This window comes from Diospyros lotus, chromosome 5 (assembly GCF_014633365.1).
Source record: "Diospyros lotus cultivar Yz01 chromosome 5, ASM1463336v1, whole genome shotgun sequence".
In the NCBI taxonomy this organism is placed as follows: Eukaryota; Viridiplantae; Streptophyta; class Magnoliopsida; order Ericales; family Ebenaceae; genus Diospyros; species Diospyros lotus.
The window spans coordinates 20,427,205-20,440,621 of NC_068342.1; the positions used below are offsets into that span (position 1 = coordinate 20,427,205).

At 40.4% G+C, this 13,417-nt stretch overlaps 1 protein-coding gene across 1 annotated transcript; it reads left to right on the forward strand.

Annotated features, from left to right (window-relative positions):
- Positions 1 to 201: 201 nt before the first annotated feature.
- On the forward strand, positions 202 to 4,388 carry LOC127802146 (probable alkaline/neutral invertase F). Its single transcript, XM_052337843.1, has 4 exons — positions 202 to 771; positions 2,254 to 2,691; positions 3,308 to 3,866; positions 4,095 to 4,388. Exons 1-4 carry the CDS (start codon positions 202 to 204, stop codon positions 4,385 to 4,387), a joined length of 1,860 nt encoding a protein of 619 aa, XP_052193803.1. The 3' UTR covers position 4,388.
- The last annotated feature ends 9,029 nt before the right edge of the window (positions 4,389 to 13,417 follow it).

The window sequence follows — 13,417 nt, forward strand, 5'->3', positions numbered from 1 at the left end:
ACTACGTCTACGCTTCACTCCACCAGTGGCAGTTCTTGTGAATAAAACCATAACCCTGCCTAATTCTCTAGTTTCAATTAACCGCCAAAACAAACAAGCTTTTCTGCCTTCCTTCTCTCTCTCTCTCTCTCTCTCTGTGCGAGTTTTCTCTCTATATATTCTCTACAATTTCGTACTCTGATTACTCTCTCTTTCTCTGCTATGGCTTCCGAAAGCCTTACCGTCGTGTCCGCGGACGAAATCGGGCAGCGAAGATCTCCGGAAAGGCAACGAGAACTGCAGGAAGAGCTCCCGGCTTTAAAAGCTGATGCACCGCCGGTGATCTCAACCGACACTTCAGCTGCCGAGAACAAGGTTAAATCCGCTTCGCCAATCGATTCAGCGTCGGGAAAATGTTCCAATTCTTCGAACAAGGAAGGGGAGACATCGTCCGAATTAGAGAAGCCTCTGGTTTCTGCCAAGGCAGGCACCGCCTCAAGTGTTGGACAGAGTACTGGTGAGAACAGTAATTTTGACGTTGCGCAGAGTGGCACTGGCAAGCCGTCGATGCTGAAGCCGTCGCCGAGCGTGGCACATCTCGATCAGAACTTTGATCCGATAGTGTCTCCTGGAAACAGGTCGAATGGACATTTTTCGAGTTTGGATAACTGTTCCACGATGATGGACGAAGCATGGGAGAGGTTGAAGAAGTCGTATGTCTTCTTCAAAGGAAGGCCGGTCGGCAGTTTGGCCGCTATCGATCCTAGTGCCGAGGCATTGAATTACAATCAGGTAAATGCATGCTTCAGCTGGAGAGAGAGAGAGAGAGAGGAATAAGTTAATCTTGATTCTTGTTCTTGATCTAGATTGAATCCAGATTGTTGTTATTGTTTGCATATTGTAGTAACGTCCTTGGGTTGAACTCATTGATCTCTGAATTTGTATTTGTTAGTCCGTTAATTGTGAAGCGGTCATTTCATTCTATGTCATATACAAGCATCTAGCATGTTTACGCTTTCACATTTTAGTTTCTTAACCCATATAAATATTTACCTTTACGGCACTGATTCTGTTTCTTTTTTTCCCTTTTAATTTGGAGGGTATAAATCTGTATTTATCCAAGTGTTTATGCTTGTTTCCATACATGTGTATTCATACATTTCACGAGTTAAATTTGGTGTAGGATGGAGGTAAAGAATTGAGGTGATTGCTTCTCTAATTCTGATGGTTGAAGGGAGTCATATAACATTTTTTCTTTTTAATTAATTATATAAAATAATACGAATATCTATATTCCATTTAGCATAGATCAAAGGCGGATATCAATTTGATTGATATTCTCAAAAATTTTATAAATCTGATAAAGAGCTCCCTTCTATAATTTTGCTCATAAAATTTGGTATTTTCGTTTCGAAAATGCCAACACAAACTCAGTGGCTTCTGTTATGAGAATAATAAGGTTGGTTGTTGAGCCTCTGAAGAGGCAATTGAATTATGACATTGTTAATGTGGTTCTTCTCTTTCACCCTGTGTTCTGAGTCGTTTTTTTCATACCGGGAATATGCACTTCCTCTCCCTGGGCAGGGGTTTACTGTTGGCAGTTATTACTGGTATAAATTTGAAGGACCTATCTGGAGGCCTGCGACAGACACTTGGACGGTTTTGGGTTTTTGATAAAAGTAGTTTTGAAGTGTGTTAGTTTCACTTGGTAGTGCTAACAGATAGCAAATGAGTCCATTAATTGCGTTTTTACTAGAAGAATGCCCAAATAAAAATAACCCATTTAGATGGCATACGAGGGCATATTATCCGGGGGTCTAATAAACTTGCGTAGTGAAGAACATTCAGCTTTCTCTTACATCTTTTGTTCAGTGGGAGGATAATTTTTGGAAACGGCAAAGAGTACGATCATTTTCTTTTCTGAAAGACCGAAAGACCTCTATGTTACAGTTGAGTTATAAATAAACTGTACCTTGAATAATGCTTAAGAGTTTCTAGGTTGACGGTTTTAGTTCAGTAACCTCTGGAGGGAGTTTCCCGGTATCCCTTTACATTGAAGTTGTTTGATTTTTAAAAGATTATCTGCATTTTCAATTTTTCATCATCACCACAATTAGCTATTACGCTGTACTCTTCTTTGTAGAAGGATTTTGTCAAACTGATTACGAAACCATTCTCCTTCTATCTGTAATTATGCCTGCTGGGGAAGCTCATATGTTATTCTGTCGTTAATTTCTTCAATTTCTCAAGGAATTCCAATTTTCTTATTGGCAGGTTTTCGTAAGAGACTTCTTCCCTTGTGGATTAGCCTGCTTGATGAAATCTCCTCCTGAACCAGAGATTGTAAAGAACTTTCTTCTGAAGACTCTCCATCTTCAAGGCTGGGAGAAGAGGATTGATAATTTCACTCTTGGAGAAGGCGTGATGCCTGCCAGTTTCAAGGTTCTATATGACTCCCATCGTGGAAAGGATACATTGATTGCTGACTTTGGAGGCAGTGCAATTGGAAGAGTTGCACCGGTTGATTCAGGTTTCTGGTGGATTATACTACTAAGGTCATACACAAAATGCACGAGGGATCATACGCTATCGGAACTACCTGAAGTGCAAAGAGGGATGAAATTGATACTCAACCTCTGCCTTTCTGATGGCTTTGACACTTTCCCAACCCTTCTATGTGCAGATGGTTGTAGCATGATTGATAGGAGGATGGTACGTATCTCTTGCTATGTTTTCTTACATCTGTACCTTTTGGAGTCAGTATTGCATTTAAATGATGTATATTTATATTCTGAGCAAAAATGTCTCTAACCTCAATGCATGGCATAAATGAAATTTCCTGGGCATAATCTGAAGTTTAGTCTGCTTTTCCACTTGGAAGAAGTTTGGTGGGCCTAATCTCATCTATATTTTGATCGTTTTATTTTCTTGTCTGAGTTTTTAGGTTTGGATTCTGGCCGGGAAGCCAAGAGTTCTCTGTTGTTATTTTCTAATTTATGGTTTAGTTCTATTTCCCATGGTCATTTACCTTTTGGAGCAAATCAAGTTTGTCCGTCGTCAACCACAGTCAATGATCAAACTCAGGATGGACCTCATGGTCCAGACTGGAATTTACTTGAGGCAATGCAAGATCAGTTAATCTATTAGGTTATATTTTTCACATCTGACTGCAGACTTTCGCCTTGCTGTGTTCTGAATCAGTTTTAAATATTGAATAAGACACGAAGTTAGTTAATCTTAGCTGGGTTTTAACACCAATTACATATGGCATATTTAGGTTCGACAGAATTGTACAAATTCCACTAAATTAGTCTTACATTTGGAACAGGGGATATATGGTTACCCAATTGAGATCCAGGCCCTCTTCTTTTTTGCGCTGAGGTGTGCACAACAAATGCTAAAACCGGAGGGTGGCGGCAAGGAATTAATTGAGCGGATTGACAAGCGGATAAAAGCTCTGAGCTTCCACATACAAAATTACTACTGGCTGGATTTCACTCAACTGAATAACATATACCGTTACCGCACTGAGGAGTACTCTCACACGGCTGTCAATAAATTCAATGTCATCCCTGATTCTATACCAGATTGGTTGTTTGAGTTCATGCCCTTGAGAGGAGGGTATTTGATCGGCAATGTCAGCCCAGCTCGAATGGACTTCCGATGGTTCTTAGTTGGGAACTGCATTGCTATCTTGAGCTCTCTGGCCACACCTGCCCAAGCCACAGCCATTATGGATCTAATTGAGGAGCGCTGGGAGGACTTAATTGGGGAAATGCCCCTCAAGATCACTTATCCTGCACTTGAAGGACACCAGTGGAGGATTGTCACTGGTTGTGATCCAAAGAACACTCGCTGGAGTTACCACAATGGCGGGTCTTGGCCAGGTGAGAGACCTAAACTTCATGCATACTGCTAGATATGGTACCGATTTAAGCCGATGAACCTTATTTCTGCCATTAATACACAGACGATTAAATTTAACTAACCTTGTAATGCAGAGGAGAGAATCAAGATACTAAATTGAATTATGAAGGGAATCATAAAAATGCATATAGTATATTGATCTGTTGATAATGAATGTTCATGTGTTTGGTTGTATTGTGTGTAAGCAGTTCTCATATGGCTGCTGACAGCAGCATGTATAAAGACGGGCAGGCCTCAAATGGCAAAGAAAGCAATAGAGCTGGTGGAGCAGCGGATTTCCAAAGATGGGTGGCCCGAGTACTATGATGGCAAGACGGGTCGGTACGTGGGAAAGCAAGCAAGGAAGTACCAGACATGGAGCATTGCTGGATATCTGGTTGCCAAAATCATGATCGAGAATCCGTCCAATCTCCTCATGATCTCTCTCGAAGAAGATAAAAAGATAACCAAGCCCAGGCTCACCAGGTCAGCTTCTTTTTAGATTTTGTTACAACAATAATAAGCGCATGCATCTCTTCCCTTGGAGCAGCCAGCTCAAGTTAAGACTAGGAGGTACAAAGTAACTGAAAGTGTGAGAGAGTTTAATTCAACACTGCAGAGAGAGCGATATAGAGACCTTTTTGCTGCCACAGCCTTTGGAAATAGTTGAACTGTGGATAAGGTTTTCTATTGACATTCATATCCTTGCTTTTGGCTACCAGTTGTCAGAAAACCATTTTTGTAATTTCTGGGGACGTACCTGTACGTGTCATAGGAAAAATTATGGCGTTCTCTTCTGATATTCTAATACTTTAACCTTTCTTGCGGATTGATGGAGTCTATTATATATGGATCCAAATTACTTGAATATGATCCTATTCACTTGGATATGCTACAGACATTTTAATAATTTAGTGCTCTCGTAGGGAAGATCTAATTTATACATGCAGTTGCAGGGTACTCTTGGTTTGGCCATAAATGAAAATTCAAAATTAGTCAAGGCCAAAAGTTATAAGCATAGACTTATAATTGCATTGGTTGGTGCCTTGAATGGTAAGAGGAAAATATTTGTATAATTTTTAAGAAATTTTGAGAATTGATTTTAGAAAAGTCATTACTTTTCATTTATATTTGAGTAAATTTTATTCATGTTTTTTTGCAATTTCTCGTCTAGAAATTTTTTATGATTTAAAAACTTCTCTAGAGTCTTGTGATTTACTTTCACATTCCTTAAATATTTATAAATTATATGTTTGAATTAAAAAAATAATAATAATAAACTATAGACACTTTTAAAGATATTTTTAAATTATAATGAGTATTTATGTAAATAACCCAAAGTAGAAGGGTCTGCAAGTAATTTGCTCTTTACATTTTTATAAAAAAATATATGGGGAAAAAACATAAAAATAAAAACAAATGAAACGTACGTACCCACGCTAAAAAAGATGCAAACTACCCGCGAAGCCTTGAGATGTAAACGGTGGATGAGTGATGGAAATTAAACGAAGATCCAAAGGCAGGGTGCCGGGCATTCAATTGACCCTTTCTCAACCGAACCCATCATCAATTCACCCTCTCTCTCTCTCTCTCTCTCTCTCTCTCCCCAATCACTTGCCACTTCTAGCTATCCAGTTTCCTCCTCCAAATTAAATCATCACAAGTCAAAAGGAAAACCAACCAATTAAACCAGAAAAAAAAAAAAAAAGAAGAGGAATAACAGATCGAGAACGGGAAGATGGCTGCAAACCGGACAACGGTGGTGGAGAGTAGCTGCGCGTCGATGTCGTGCGAGAAGCTGGACCGGATGGCGAACTGGGTTGGATCGAGCGTGGCCTCCGCCTTCTTCGCGTCACTGGAGCGCTGCGCTTGCATCAACCTCAGCACCGCCCACGACGACGACGATACCGACGAAGACGACAAGCGCCGCCCCCTCATGTTCACCTCCTCCCACCTCCCCAACCCCGATCGATAATTAACCTGACCACCTCCTCACTTTTCTCTCTCTCTCTCTCTCTCATACATATATATATATATATGTTCTTCCATCTCCTCAAATTAATATACACCCAATTTGTACGATGAGCCTACACATAAATGTATACACATAACAATAAAGATAATGAAGATATTTTCCGTTTTCTTTTTCTTATTACTTTCTTTGGCTATCGATTGATAAAAAATATATATATATATTTTCCAAATTAAGTATCATCCATCCGGTAATCTTAAAAGTTATACGTAGATCATATATATATATGCAGCATTTAAGGGGGCATGTTTATGCTTTTGAAACTTTTGACATCAAGCTCTGGCACGAAGGTGACTCCCAAGGCTACCACCACTTTTGGGTTTGGTTTGGGCCTAACACCCAAGTGTTTTTAATAGGCTTTCTCCAAACAAAACTGTGTGAGGAGGAGGAATTCTCAAACGTAAGAAAGTGTGGAACACAAAGCAAAATCCTAAATGCTATTTGAAAATGTAGTTTTGATAGTTCATGTCATCACTTTGCAGCGAATAACTGCCAATGATTTTTTGATAACTAATGCTGAGTGTCATACAGAATATTAAAATCTCTTACATTTTCTTGAAGCAAAATAGAAATTATATATGATGTAAGAATTATACTTAGAGTGGTAATTAGAATTTAATACAAAACATAGTTTAGATCAAAGTTGAATTGAAGTGTACAAATAGCACAAGTAATAACATAAACTTCCAAAATATATATGGTATAGATCAAAATTCATGGAGACATATAAATGATTTGGAACTTATACAATATACCATAAAATCCCATAAATTAAATAGTATAATAATCCATAAAAACTTTAGTGTCTCAATAATACATAATTTCCTTCAAATAATCCAAAAAATTGAAGTAAACAATATAAATGAAACATCTATCGCCTTTTCCTTCCCTTTGCTAGAGTTTGGCTTATCTAGCACGTTTGAATATATTGATACAAGATATGACTCTCTTAGCGAGGGTTAAAAATATTTGCATACATGATGCAAATATGAGACCTTTCATGTTTTAATTTCGGTGATAGGTTTCAAATTATTGTATCTTATCATCATGATGATAGATTCCTAAATTTGAGAAAGAGGGAGAGAGAGAGAGAGAGAGATGGGTCTACAATGACTCCCTCATCTTTTTAACTTTTTTTTTGTAAATAATCTAATAGTGGACAAAAATTGACGAAACAACTTGAAAAAAGTGACGATCGACAATTGATGAATGATAAATGGTGATAGTGCTATTGACATGAGGAAGATGGGGACAAAGTATGAAAATTTAATATTTATTTAATGATATTTTAGTCTTTTACTTGGTCAAAATGAGTCTTGTAAATAGAAAGAGATTAGATTTTTAAAAGAATTGTCGAAAGAGCTTATAAGTTGATGAGCTTATAAACACAAACACTAGTAAGCTAGATTTTAGTAAGTTGATGAGATTAGATTTTACTTGGTTTTGTTTGCTAAAGAGGTCCCATTTGGGTTGAATACAAGACCTCATGGGCTTGCCAATATCCAACTTTGCTAGTTCGTTTACCGCCTTGAACTCAAGGCCTTGAATATTTCTATTTTTTGGGATTTTCTTCAAATTCTTCATGGCTATAGTTGATGGTCCAAACATGGGACTGTGATTGACACAATCTAATTGTGTACCCTATGGGAAAATAGTAAATATCATGGCTAAAGAGCATTATTGTGGGAAAAAAATAAGAATATATAACAAACATGTCCATGTCTTCAATAACAGTGATAAGGACAGGGGAAAATGTTAAGACATGAAGTCAAGAGAGGTATCGGGTGACGGGAGTTAAACAATTACTAAAACTGACAATTCACCAAATCATACAATAAGGGTCGATTAATATATAATTGAACATTTTGAGTTTAAATCAAAACCGTTTCTAAAAATTTATATTAAAAATTGAATTTGAGATTTTAAATCTCAAATCATAAATAAATAAGAGTAAATTACTATTTTTTCTCTCTAAAATTAGGTGAAATTTATGATCATGTCCTTGTATTTTGGAAACACAAATGGGCTCCAAAATAAACGGTTGAAATTCATTAGTAAATTGTTGACAAGGCAATTGGCCTCCAAAATAACTTACCAATAATTTCATAAATGCCCTTCTTTTTAACTGGAGAAAAGAAATGTTGTACAAAAATTAAACAAAAATAATTATATTAGCAAGATTTAAACTTTATGCAACTTATTTTAAACTCATCTAATATATTTAAAGTTTAAAATTTTATTTAAACTCAACTAATTTTATTCAAAATTTTGTCTAAACAAATTAAAAAGTAAACTATAATCGTCCAAAAAGTTTTATTTATAATTTTTTATTTTTTACAGGTGAGTTACTCCTCTAATATATATATATATATGTGCATAAATTTGAAAACATAAATTTAAATAAAAAATATCTATAAATAAACTTTACACATAAATATTTAATCTTGTGAAGGAAAATGGGTAAAATGAAATAAATAGTTTTTTTTTATAAACAAGAAAAAGATAGACAAAACACACCAAAAAAAAAAAAAGATGCAGATTCACATCCTGCGCTAGCCTGCAACAACATCATTGCAGTCGCATGTTGGATACTTCCATGCGTGCTCAAGATCCCATTCTCATTAATGATAGATCACATCCTTATTAATGGTGGATCTCATCCATATTAATGAGAGTCTTGTCGGCACCATACCACTGTTTGGGAGCCCTATCGGCGTCGGATATCCAGTCTCATCACCCTGCAAACACACGACACAGACATGGAGGAAGATCTCTTCTCCTTGTATATATGCCAGCTCTTATAGAGCCAAGGTATGTTTTTCATTAACCCACTGCTACTTTGTCATTTTACTCTCTTTCTCACTTGAGCATCAGAGTGTTTGTAGGTGCCAGTCACCCCCTGGAATCCATTCATTACCGTCACGAGCTCATGTCCGATCGCTTTCTCTTTTGGGCCAGAAGGAACATCTGGCTCCCACCATGGGGCTCAGTAAAACTTACCTACCCCATAATCTCACTAGAGCCTTTCAAGCAGATCCCACCACATTCCCATGGTGCGAACCAAAAGCGCCCCTAACCAACAGCTAGACACCACCAACCACATCACAAAAAACCCAGTTGTCATGGAGGTCCTCCTCCAAACTGTCCATCTACCTCAAAACCAAGTGGTTGAAATAACCTGAAATCAGCAGCATGACCAACGCAGTGAACGGGTTGAGTGCGACACAGAGTGTAGTCGCCACCAACACCATCAAGCTACCCATAACCCTACTCCCCTACCTTCCATGTCCTTGTACTCTTCAAGCCATCCCTTTTTCGAGTTCATTATGATCGTGCCTCTACTGGATGGCTTTTACCTTCCTAGTACCTTGGAGCTATATAACGTTACTATCGATCCTCATGAGCACCTCACTATGTTCAACGTCGTGATGCTACTAAATGGAGGTACGGATCCAATCATGTCCCGATCATTTCCAACACGTTGAAGAAGTCGGCCATGTTGTGGTTCTCTTCCTTGGAGCCAAACTCCATCCACGACTTCTTTAAGTTAGCCACTCGCTTCCTTGCCCATTTTTCTATAAGCTGAGCTCACCACATGATGTTGGCCAGCCTCATTAACTTGAAGTAGACATTCTTGAATAGATTTAATCAAGAGGTCATCTAGATTAGGGACCTCAACCCGGTAGTTTCCTTGCATACTATCATGACCGGGTTGAAAGTAGGCCTATTTTCCTGATTCGCTGGCCTAAAAGCCCCCCGCTGACCTGGACAACCTTAGGGTAAGGGCGACAGGCTACATAAACATGGAGGAAGTGTCGGCTGCTAAGCATGGAAACACCCAGCCGCAAGCTCGGCCACAACCAACCCACCAGCTAAGACCACCTATTGAACAACAGCGCAATCCCGAGTGAGGCTCCAGCCGAAGACAGCAAAACAAAGACCAAGGCAGGGGATAAAGGGAGCCAACTCGGTTCCCAGTACCACCTCGATTGTGCTATGATACCAACACTCCCCTCACTATCAAGCAAGATCAGATTCTTCAGGAGGTTTATAACTCGAGGATAATCCCATTCCTAGACACCTTGGATCAACAACCTCCTTGTGGCAACGCTGACACTAGCAAGTAATGTGATTATCACCGCATGTTCGGGCACACAATCGAAGAATGTGCTTTCTTAAAGGATTAGATCAAACGCTTTGTCAAAGAGGGCCACCTCTGTCAATACACTTACAAAACCTACCGAAGACGGTCCCTATAGGGCTATCCAGATAGGTGAAGTAGCCATAACCCTTAAAGGCGATTGCGGGCAAAGGAAGGGTGAAATGTTGGACATCCCCAGAACAATCAGATAGCCGGGGTAATTGACACCATTTCTAGAGGGTTCGCGTGGGGAGGAGATTCGAGCTAGGCAAGAAAGCGACACCTCGAAGACGTAATGTCAGTAAACAATGTTAAGAGAAAGCCAAAAGGGATGACCTGACCCCCCGTGATCTCCTTCATTGATAGGGACTTTAAGGGGATCGATCAGAACCTTGACAACCCTATGGAAGTCTTGGTCGTCGCCGCCAATTTCCTGGTAAAGAAAGTTCTTGTCGACCAAGGAAGCTCGGCCGACTTGCTATATCTATCGACTCTAAGAAGAATGGGAATCATGGAAGAAGAGTTGAAGCCATTCCATGAGAATCTAATCGGTTTTTTTGGGAACAAGTAGGTGTCAAGGGGTAGGTCGATCTGCTGACCTCATTTTGAATGACCCCTCTCGTCAAGACGATCAGTATTCAATACTTGGTTGTTGATTGCCAGACACTATACAACGCACTGCTCGGCCGCCCATCTCTCAATGCCTTGGGTGCAGTTGTATCAACTCCACACCTATCTATGAAGTTCCCAGTATCAAGGGGTACGTCGATCTACTAGCCTCATTTGGAACAACCCTTCTCGTTAAGACAATCAGTATTCAATACCTGGTTGTTGATTACCATACACTATACAACGCACTGCCCGGCTGCCCATCTATCAATGCCTTGGGTGCAGTTGTATCAACTCCCCACCTAGCTATGAAGTTCCCAGTATCAGCCACTGAGGTTGGAGTTGTTCACGTCGACTAAAAAGAAGACTGACGGTGTTACCACGATAATCTCAAGGCTCGAAGCCCCAAACCTGGGAATAATGATGAGGGAAACCAAGCTTCCGGCAGTGGTAGTCAAGCTGCAGGCACTACTGTCCAGGTTCCGCACCATAGTGTTCACTCAACCTAGTTGGACCCACGAGGCGAGCTCTCAGATAGCAGCCCCCAGCCCACGGAGGAGCTCCATCCCTTGAGCATGGTCCCTCGCCCAGAGCAGGTAACCCACATCGGCTTTACCTTGTCAGAAGAGCTGAGAGAAAGGCTGGTTATCTTACTCCAATAGAACGCTGACCTCTTCGCTTGGACACCTATTGACATGCCCGGAATTGACCCATTCTTCATCTGACACAAGTTGACGTTCGATATCCAGATGCAAAACCAGTCACCTAAAGGAAGAGGAAACTGGGAGAGGAAAGGTTACGTGCGGTGGTGGAGGAAACAACAAAACTCTTTAAAGCTGAATTCACCAGAGAAATGCCCTACACCACATAGCTGGCCAATGTGGTCATGGTAAAGAAACCCTTGGGCAAGTGAAGAATGTGCATTGACTTCACCGACCTGAACAAAATGTCTGAAGGATTTATATTCGCTGCCTAATATCAACCGACTCGTAAACATGACCTCGGGCTACAGATACTTAAGGTTCATGGACTCTTATTCCAGGGATAACCAGATCTGGCTACACCCTGACGATGAGGAAAAAATGAAGTTCATCATAGAGAATGCCAACTTTTGTTACCAAGTCATGCCATTCAGACTAAAGAACGTGGGCGCAACATATCAATGACTGATGAACAAGGTGTTTGCCAAATAAATTGGCCGAAACATTGAAGTCTATGTCATAGTGGCTAAGACATAAAAAAGGCAGAACCACTGCTCGGACTTGTCCGAGATTTTTAGCTAGCTCTAACAGCATAACATGAGGCTTAATTCTGAAAAATTCACGTTTAGAGTACAAGCTAAAAAATTCCTTGGCTTCATGTTGACTAGTTGGGGAATCGAGGCCAACCCCTATAAATGCAACACCATCCTCGAGATACGCAACCCTGCCAACGTGAAAGAGGTCTAGTAACTAACAAGTCGAATAACAACTCTATCTCGCTTTCTCTCAAGATCAACAGATCGGGGCACACCATTCTTCCAGTGCCTAAAGAAGCTAACAGAATTCTAGTGGACGAAACAGTATGAAACTGCTTTCCAAGAACTTAAGGGCCTCTTGGTGGCGCCCCCATCCCTTCAAGGCTAGAACTCAGGGAAGAACTCTTACTCTACCTCTCCGTTACTAATAGTGCCCTTAGCTCAATGCTGGTCAAAGAGGAAGACAAGTCACAATGGTTGGTGTACTTTGTCAGCAGAACCTTGTAGGGACCTGAGCTGTGTTACCAAAAGATTGAAAAGCTAGTGCTAGTATTGGTAACCATAGCTTGAAAACTTAGGCCATATTTCCAAAGTCACCAGATCACTGTCCAAACCGATCAACTAATCCGGGAAGTGCTTCAAAAGTCGAAACTCTCAGGAAGGATGATCGCATGGTCAGTCGAGCTCTTCGAATTCAGTATATAGTACTAGCCTCGCAAGAACATCAAATCTCAAGTACTATTTGATTTCTGTGCTAAATTATCTTCTTCATTTCCAAGCCCAAAATCTAACCCTTGGATACTGTTAACGTACGAGATCCGTCAACCGGAGTCCGAGAGCCCACAATGCGATAACGGGTGCCGAAGAGTAAGGAACAGAAGCAAAAGAACAAACAAGAAGCACATAAGGTTTTTACATGGTTCGGCCCGAATCGTGCCTAGTCCACGACTGTTCTCTGGTTATTCTGGCAGAGTCACAGTATGTAATTTAGTCATCCTCCTTTTACAGTGGCGTATCGTCCTCTATAAATAGAGTCGTGTTGTTTACAATTCGAATAAGTTCTAAGTATGGAAGGAGTCTATTCCGTTGATGGCGCTTTTCTTATCGTTCGGAATATCAGGGATAGGTTCCTTGTCTTCAGGGATTTAAATTACTTCTGATAGGCAGGTGTATATCGCTTCCGATTATCTCGTGGTCTTCTGGCTGTTCTAATCTTTGGCGTGTCTTTCGGCGAAGCTGAAGTCGCGATGTTGTGATGCTGGGATGTTGTTTCGAGCGAGCTCGCGGGCGAGCTCGCTGTCTTCAAGCGACCTGACTTTTTACCGTGAGACTCTTCATTGGCAGTCCTCGATCTTTGGGTCTGGCGGGCCTCTAAGGAATTCCGGCCAGCCTATTGGGCCTTGGGTATTTTCGGTTCGCCCTGCGGGACCGGGTCCATCCCGTTAGCTGATTCCCAGAGATCGCCCATAACATAAGCCCCCCAACTCTTAGTGCGAGCTGCGGACTGAGAGCT

Excerpts from the sequence above, each read along its gene's own strand:
- LOC127802146 (XM_052337843.1), top strand. The coding sequence starts at position 202 with ATGGCTTCCGAAAGCCTTACCGTCGTGTCCGCGGACGAAATCGGGCAG. Across the intron at positions 2,692-3,307 it reads GCATGATTGATAGGAGGATG|GGGATATATGGTTACCCAAT; the intron begins GTACGTATCTCT and ends CATTTGGAACAG. Across the intron at positions 3,867-4,094 it reads CAATGGCGGGTCTTGGCCAG|TTCTCATATGGCTGCTGACA; the intron begins GTGAGAGACCTA and ends GTGTGTAAGCAG.